Raw genomic sequence first — 8,900 nt, forward strand, 5'->3', positions numbered from 1 at the left:
CCGAACTGGAAAATTTCATCAACTTTGCTTCCAATTTCCACCCTTCCCTCGCCGTCACATGGTCTATCTCCGACTCTTCCCTTCCCTTCTTCGACTTCTTTATCTCCATTTCTGATTATAAGTTGGCAAACAATGTCTATTATAAGCCCAACGACTCCCACAGCTACCTTGATTACACTTCCCACCACCCTGCTTCCTGTAAGGACTCTATTCTATTCTCCCAGTCTCCATTGCATCTGTTTCGACGATGCCACCTTCCACACCAGTGCTTCCGATATGTCTTCCTTTTTCCTCAACTGAGAATTCCCTTCCACTGTAGCTGACAGGGCCCTCGACTGTGTCCTTCCCATTTCCCACATTTCTACCCTCACCCCTTCCCCTCCCTCCCAGAACCAAGATAGGGTCCCCTTGTCCTCACCTTCCATCCCACCAGCCTCCACATTCAACGAATCATCCTCCGCCATTTCCGCCACCTCCAGCGCGATCCCACCACCAAACACATCTTCCCCTCCTCCCCTTTCAGCATTCTGGACCACTCGTCAATCACTACCAACACCCACTCCCCTTCCCAAGCGCAGGAGATACAACACCTGCCCTTTCACCTCCTCCCTTCCCATCATCCAGGGCCCCAAACACTCCTTCCAGGTGAAACAGCGATTTACTTGTACTTCTTTCAATTTGGTATACTGTATTCACTGCTCACAATGCTCTACATTGGGGAGACCAAACGCAGATTGGGTGATCGCTTTTCTGAACACCTCCACTCTGTCCGTAAGCATGCCCTTGACCTACTGGTCGCTTGCCATTTTAATTCCCCATCCCACTCCCACTCTGATCTCTCTGTCCTCGGCCTCTTGCACTGTTCCAATGAAGCTCAACAGAAGCTCGAGGAACAGCACCTCATCTTTCGTTTAGGCACTTTACAACCCTCCGGACTCAACATTGATGAGACCATAACCACTGCTCACAATTTTTCGGACAGCAGGTGCTGGTAATGGTTCTGATGTTACCATTTCCAGCTCCTCTAGACCCATCTCTTGTTTCTTTACTTGTCCCATTACCACCCCCTGGTGCCTCGCACCATCATCCCTTTTTGTGATTTAATCACTGTTGCCCTCTACCCTATCACAGACCTTCCCTTTTGTTCTTTCCTCCCTCCCCTCCCCCCCTTTCCCTGGCTCTGTATTTGCTTAAAAACCTTTAACTCTTTAACATCTTCCAGTTCTGACAAAAGGTCTTCGATCTGATACGTTAACTCTGTTTCTTTCTCCACAGATGCAGCCTCACTTGCTGAGCTGTTCAAGCATTTTCTGTTTTGATATTAAATGGAATCACAATTGGTGATTTCATCTGGAAGATTCTGATGTACCTGCCCTTTCAATAAATTTCTCTGCATGTTCTGGCTGTGAATCTTTCTTACAGGTTATCAGAACCTTGCAGATTAAGTCACCGTTTGTCTTTCTTGAATTCTGGACCAGCCCAAATCAGATGGACTTAGATTCGTAAAAGTGTTTGTGACTCATCCTGAATATTTATGGGTCTGTCCTACATATTACTTGGGCGGCAAACTGAATGGCTTATTAATGGAAAATGGCCCGAAGGGGAAAAGAAATCAAACCTAGGAATGGTAATAAAGCCTAAAATTATGTTTAACTAATGAACGAATGAGCTTCAGCAATGCCAACAATATATTTCAGGAACGTCAAAGGATAATGCCTGAAAGATAAAGGGTGAAAGATAAGTCACTTTTTCCATTACACGATTTGTCTCCTCCGTTCTCTGTTTAATTACTGTGAACATTCCTCAGCCATTTCCTTATCGCCTTTGGTTGCAGCTCTCAGTACTGACATCTTTGGGTCAGGTGGTTTGCCATGACAACGTCTGCTGATGCATAGCTCCACACGTTAAATATGAATGATGTGATGAGGGACAGGGTTCTGGATCTTATTGACCATGAAGGCTGAAGGCATAGAGTTGGAGGAACGCAGAGCTCTCGGAGGGTTGTAGGGCTGGAGGAGGTTACAGAGATAGGAAGGGGGCGAGGCCATGGAGGGATTTGAACACAAGGATGAGAATTTTAAAATCGAGGCATTAGTCTACCGGGAGCCAATGTAGGTCACGAGCACAGGGGGTGATGGGTGATCGGGACTTGGTGCGAGTTAGGATACAGGCAGTAGAGTTTGGCTGAGCTCAAGTTTACGGAGGGTGCAATGTGGGAGGCCGGCCAGGAGAGCATTGGAATAGTCGAATTTGGAGGTAACAAAAGCATGAATGAGCAGCAGATGGGCTGAGGCAGGGGCGGAAGTAGGCGGTCTTTGTGATGGTGAGAATATGGGGTCTGAAAGAGGATACCTTGATGGTATGAACCTTGTATACAATTCAGGATTGGAGTCACTTGCTGCAGGAGTAGTTCACAGCACAACAATGTTAGCAGGACTACTCAATCTCTCCACAAAGGACAACCCTCTCATCCCAGGAATCAATCTAGTGAACCTTCATTGCACCATCTCTAAGGCAAGTATATCCTTCCTTAGATAAGGAGACCAAAACTGTACACAGTACTCCAGGTGAGGTCTCACCAAAGCCCTGTACAATTGTAGTAAGGCTTCCTTACTCTTGTACTCCAATCCCCTTGCAATAAAGGCCGACATGCCATTTGCCTTCCTAATTGCTTGCCGTACCTGCACGCTAACTTTCAGTGTTTCTTGTACGAGAACACCCAAATCTCTCTGAAACACCAACATTTAATAGTTTCTCATAATTTAAAAAATATTCTGGTTTTCTATTCTTCCTACCAAAGTGAATAACCTCACATTTCCCCACATTATACTCCATCAGCCACCTTCTTGCCCACTCACTCAATCTGTCTTTATCCCTTTGCAGACTCTTTGTGTCCTCCTCACTAGCTTTCTTTCCCACCTAGTTTTGTATCGTCAGCAAATTTGGGTACATTACACTCGGTCCCTTCATCTAAGTCATTAATATAGATTGTAAATAGCTGAGGCCCAAGCACTGATCCTTGTAGCACCCCACTAGTTACAGACTGCCAACCTGAAAATGACCCGTTTATCCCTACTCTCTGTTTTCTGTCCTTTAACCAATCCTCTATCCATGCTAATATAGTACCCCGAACCCCATGAGCCCTTATCTTATGTAACAAACCTTCATGTGGCACCTTATCGAATGCCTTTTGAAAATCCAAATATACCACATCCACTGCTTCCCCTTTATCTACCCTGCTAGTTACATCCTCAAAAAACTCTAATAAATTTATCAAACACAATTTCCCTTTCATAAACCCATGTTGACTCTGCCTAATCATTTTATGATTTTCTAAGTGCCCTGTTACCACTTCCTTAATAATGGATTCCAGCATTTTCCCGATGTCAGGCTAACCGGCCTGTAGTTCCCTGTTTTCTCTCTCCCTCCTTTCTTGAATAGCAGGGTTACATTTGCTACCTTCCAATCCACTGGGACCGTTCTAGAATCTAGGGAATTTTGGAAGATCACAACCAATGCATCCACTATCTCTGCAGCCACCTCTTTTAGAACCCTCGGATGTAGGCCATCAGGTTCAGGGGATTTGTTGGCTTTTAGTCCCATTAGTTTCTCAAGTACTTTTTCTCTACTGATAATAATTACTTTAAGTTCCTCACTTTCATTAGCCCCTTGGTTCCCCACTATTTCCGATTGATTTTTTGTGTCTTCTACTGTGAAGACAGATACAAAATATTTGTTTAACGCATCTGCCATTTCCTTAATCCCCATTGTAATTTCTCGTGTCTCAGCCTCTAAGGGACCGACGTTTACTTTTGCTACTCTCTTCCTTTTTACATACTTGTAGAAGCTCTTACAATCCGTTTTTATATTTCTTGCTAGTTTCCTCTCAGATTCTATTTTCTCCCTTTTAATCAATTTTTCAAGGGTAGTGGTTGGAGCAGAAATGATGCACGGACGCATGAGTATTTCATACATTCCCTCTGATGGTGAAGGAGCAGTTCTCTAGAATGTTCCTGCAGACGATTAAATAAATGGGCAGAGTCGATTGTACACTCTCTGCAGAAGGAGTGGGTGTGAGCAGCTGAATGGGGTTTTTTCCTCTTTCTCCTCCGCGGAGAAAACTAAAGGTCATAATTATAAAATAGTCGCTAATAAATCCAATAGGGAAATCGGGAGAAACTTCTTTACCCAGAGAGTGGTGAGAATGTGGAACTCGCTCCCACAAGGAGTAGTTGAGACGAATAGCATCGATGCCTTTAAGGGGAAGCTGGATAAACACATGAGGGAGAAAGGAATAGAAGGACATGCTGATAGGGTGAGATGAAGTAGGTTGGGAGGAGGCTCGTGTGGAGCATAAATGCCCACATTGGCCAGATGGGCCGAATGGCCTGTTTCTGTGCTGTAGTTTCGATGTAACTCAATGGTTTCTCTGTTGATCAAAAAGCTCGTTCTGTATTTTCTTTCTCTTTCCTTTCCAGTCGAACTCCATGGCGGGCTGTGCAGATTTCTGCATGTCCCCGGCTAGGGCTGGCCCAGCGGAAGAGCAGCGCTATGGGGTACGCTCGTACCTCCACCTGTTCTACGAGGACTGCACCGGCTCAATGCTGGAGGAGGATGGCTTGGACCAGCTGGACACGCAGCGCTCTTCCAGTGGGTGGCGTTCTGTCCTCTGGAAGGTAAGACTTGCTGGAGCTCTGCCAGGTCGCACTTCATGTTATCCTGAGTGATGAGGAAAGGGGAGTGGGGCTCGTACCCCAACCAAATCACAGAATCATACAGCTCAGAAGGAGGCCATTCAGCCCATCGTGCCTGTGCCAACTCTTTGAAAGAGCTATCCAATTAGTCCCACTCCCCTTCTCTTTCCCCATAGCCCTGCAAATATTTCCCCTTCAAGTATTAAACCAATTCCCTTTTGAAAGTTATTATTGAATCTGCTTCCACCGCCCTTTCAGGCAGTGCATTCCAGATCATAACAACTCACTGCGTAAAAAAAACTTCCCCTCATCTCCCCTCTGGTTCTTTTGCCAATTAACTTAATTCTGTGTTGTCTGGTTACCGACCCTTCAGCCACTGGAAACAGTTTCTGCTTATTTAATCCATCTAAACCCTTCATGATTTTGAACGCCTCTATTAAATCTCCCCTTAACCTTCTCTGCTCTAAGGAAAACGATCCCAGCTTCTGTAGTCTGTCCACGTAACTGAAGTCCCTCATCTCTTGTATCATTCCAGCAAATCTCCTCTGCACCCTCTCCAAGGCCTTGACATCCTTCCTAAAGTGCGGTGCCCAGAATTGGTACCACAATACTCCAGTTGGGGCCTAACCGGTGATTTACAAAGGTTTAGCGTAACTTCCTTGGTTTCGTATTCTATGTCTATGTTTATAAAGCCAAGGATCCCGTATGCTTTTTTTTAACAGCTTCATCAACTTGTCCTGTCACCTTCAAAGATTTGTGTACGTCCACCCCCCCAGGTCTCTGTGTTCCTGCACCGGGAACTGCTACCATCTCAGTCCTTTTCTAGGGTCTGGCCGTAAATTGAGACCCATGGGCCAGACGCACACAGACAGTGTGGGCTGTCTCCAACTCCTGACCTCTGATACTCTTTTCGGGTGAATTTTCTGACATTTTGTTGACTTAACTTCACCCTTTTCCATTTCTGTGAGCACCCTGTTTATTTTACTCACCTTTTGAACGCCAGAAAAAAGCTCCACATTGTCCCTAAAAACAACCGCCTGTCATTGGACTGACAGTTGCAATGTGTTTGAGGAGGTCGATAATTACATAGGGTGTGCAGCACAGACACAGGCCATTCGGCCCATCTGGTCTATGCCGGTGTTTATGCTCCACGTGGACCTCCTCCCTCCCTACTTCATCTCACCCTATCAGTATATCCTTCTATTCCTTTCTCCCTCATGTGCTTATCTAGTTTCCCCTTAAATGCATCCATACTATTCGCCCTCAACTACTCCTTGTGGTAGCGAGTTCCACATTCTCACCGCTCTCTGGGGGAAAGAAGTTTCTCCTGAATTCCCCATTGGATTTGCTAGTGACTATCTCATATATGCCCGAACTATATATTTTATTTGTTTTCGGCAAATTATTTTATGACTTCCTCTCCTCCCCCCATTTCCCTTTGTGATTGTTCCCAGGCATGTCTCCTGTTTCCATCCTCTTCACAAATGCCAGTCTATTGCCAGCTACCGTAGAGAGGAGCAGGAGGAGAGACTCCTGTGCAACCAAGCTCAGTGATGGCTGACAATCACTCACAAAATGGCTGCTCCCCAGCACAGAGCAGGGGGAGAACGCTAATGCTGACACCAAAAAAAAGACTGATTTTGTATCTAAGACATTTTTTATTATTTATTTCTGAATGGCATGGGATCGGAAAGGCAATATTTAAAACTTTGCTTGGCTAGAGTTTATTTAGGAACTCTCTTACCAAAGGCTTCCTCTCTTTATTAAATTGTCTGGACCTGATGTTTGTCTTAGAAACAATTTGTACAGTAAAAAAATGAGGGAAACGTGACTGATAAAAATCAACCATCAATGGTTATTATACAACAAAGTATCGACTTACTGTACTGCTCAAACAACACACAATGGGAGGCCCCTCAGGTTTACAGAGCCTGCCTTATAAACTCTCTCCAAATTAAATCATCTTGCACTCCAGCAGATAGTATACGTGTGAAAGAGCCAAAAAAATACAGGAATCTTTTCCCAAATAAATAGACAATAACTGATATCTGCGAGCATTTTTAAAGATTCATTCTTGGGATGTGGGCATCGTTGGCAAGGCTGGCATTTATTGCCCATCCCTGGTTATCCTTGAGAAGGTGGTGGCGGTGGGCCTTCTTCTTGAACCGTTGGTAGAGGTTATGATATGACTGAGTGACTTGCTAGGCCACTTCTCAGGGCAGATAAGAGTCAACCATGTTGGTGTGGGACTGGAGTCACATATAGGCCCAGACCGGGTAAGGACGGCAGGTTTCCTTCCATAAAGGGACATTAGTGAACATAAGAACGTAAGAACATAAGAAATAGGAGCAGGAGTAGGCCAATCGGCCCCTCGAGCCTGCTCCGCCATTCAATAAGATCATGGCTGATCTGATCCTAACCTCAAATCTAAATTCATGTCCAATTTCCTGCCCGCTTCCCGTAACCCCTAATTCCCTTTACTTCTAGGAAACTGTCTATTTCTGTTTTAAATTTATTTAATGATGTAGCTTCCACAGCTTCCTGGGGCAGCAAATTCCACAGACCTACTACCCTCTGAGTGAAGAAGTTTCTCCTCATCTCAGTTTTGAAGGAGCAGCCCCTTATTCTAAGATTATGCCCCCTAGTTCTAGTTTCACCCATCCTTGGGAACATCCTTACCGCATCCACCCGATCAAGCCCCTTCACAATCTTATATGTTTCAATAAGATCGCCTCTCATTCTTCTGAACTCCAATGAGTAGAGTCCCAATCCACTCAACCTCTCCTCATATGTCCACCCCCTCATCCCCGGGATTAACCGAGTGAACCTTCTTTGTACTGCCTCGAGAGCAAGTATGTCTTTTCTTAAGTATGGACACCAAAACTGTATGCAGTATTCCAGGTGCGGTCTCACCAATACCTCCCTGTTTTTATATTCTATCCACCTAGCAATAAAAGCCAACATTCCGTTGGCCTTCTTGATCACCTGCTGCACCTGCATACTAACTTTTTGATTTTCTTGCACTGGGACCCCCAGATCCCTTTGTACTGCGGTACTTTCCAGTTGGTTTTTTTTCTGATAATCTGACAGCTTCATGGATACTTTTACTGATACCACCTTTGGATGTCCCAGATTATTTTTTAACTGAATTCAAATTCTCAAACATATGGGAGCATGTTACAGACTGTTAGCCAATAAAAGATTCAAGGTGGTGCTCATGTTTACAGAATAATGGCATCCTAGGAGCAATTAGAGGCTTCGTTGAGTTTTAGTTGGCTTATATGAAGAATAATGGACCCTGGGCTTGGTTACGTGGCAGTAATCTGATCGGGGGATACAGACAATGCTGTAAACCTAGCCAGAGCAAAGCCTGAACAGTTTGTCATTATCAGAAGCCAGAGATTAGATTTCAGCCCGGATATCATTATCTGGGCATCAGTTTTTTTTAAAATAATAATACATCCTCTGCATCTAATGGGCTGGTTTTATTTAACTTTGATTCTTTCTGTGCACTGGTTGAGGTGTGAACGCCGAGGGTGGGTTAACGCATGTGCCTATGGGGCCTGTGCCGAGGGGCCCCAGTCAAATATGGAGCCTTGTGCCAAATATGGGCCCTCCCCCCATGCCCTGGCAAAACTCACCATATCAGAAACATTTCCCACAAGCACTGGATCAAAATATTCCAGCATTTAGAATTGTGCTATGGTTTGCTTTATCATTAACGCAGGGTGTAAACATTCTACAGGCCTATTTCTTCATGCATTTCACTGCACGTTTGTGTTTGAATGGATCGGGGAACTTGTGCTGGGAAGTGCGGAGGAGCCCCGAGTGTTTTTGTGCCGGCTCTGGTGAATGCCGACACTGATAGCCAGTGCCCTCTATTGCACTGCGCACTAAACGGTATATTCTGTAGAACAGTAATGGCACTGGGAGAGATTTCAACCCTTGCTAATGAGTCCAGGTCTATTAGCATTACTCAATATTAGTATTGATGGGAATAATATTGTATTGTATGCATCCTCATCTTATTTACTGTGTCTCACGGTCATGTCTGTTGAATTCAAGAAACCTGCAGATCAGGGTATCTCCTCCCTTCACCCCACCACCCAGCGGCCGTGCCTGCAGCCGCCTAGGCCCCATGCTCTAGAATCTCCTTCCTAAACACCCTCCTCTTCTCCTTTAAGGACCTCCATAAAGCCCACCTCT

General features: G+C 45.0%; 1 protein-coding gene across 1 annotated transcript in view; it reads left to right on the plus strand.

Moving 5' to 3' along the window:
- Positions 1 to 4,487: 4,487 nt before the first annotated feature.
- The window catches only part of LOC137335411 (neurensin-1-like), a 24,989-nt gene continuing 20,576 nt past the window's right edge, over positions 4,488 to 8,900 (plus strand). Inside the window, exon 1 of the mRNA XM_068000761.1 lies at positions 4,488 to 4,676. Coding sequence (XP_067856862.1) covers positions 4,488 to 4,676 — 189 coding nt within the window. The remainder of the gene's footprint in view (positions 4,677 to 8,900) is intronic.

Source organism: Heptranchias perlo, chromosome 19 (genome assembly GCF_035084215.1).
Source record: "Heptranchias perlo isolate sHepPer1 chromosome 19, sHepPer1.hap1, whole genome shotgun sequence".
Taxonomy (NCBI): Eukaryota; Metazoa; Chordata; class Chondrichthyes; order Hexanchiformes; family Hexanchidae; genus Heptranchias; species Heptranchias perlo.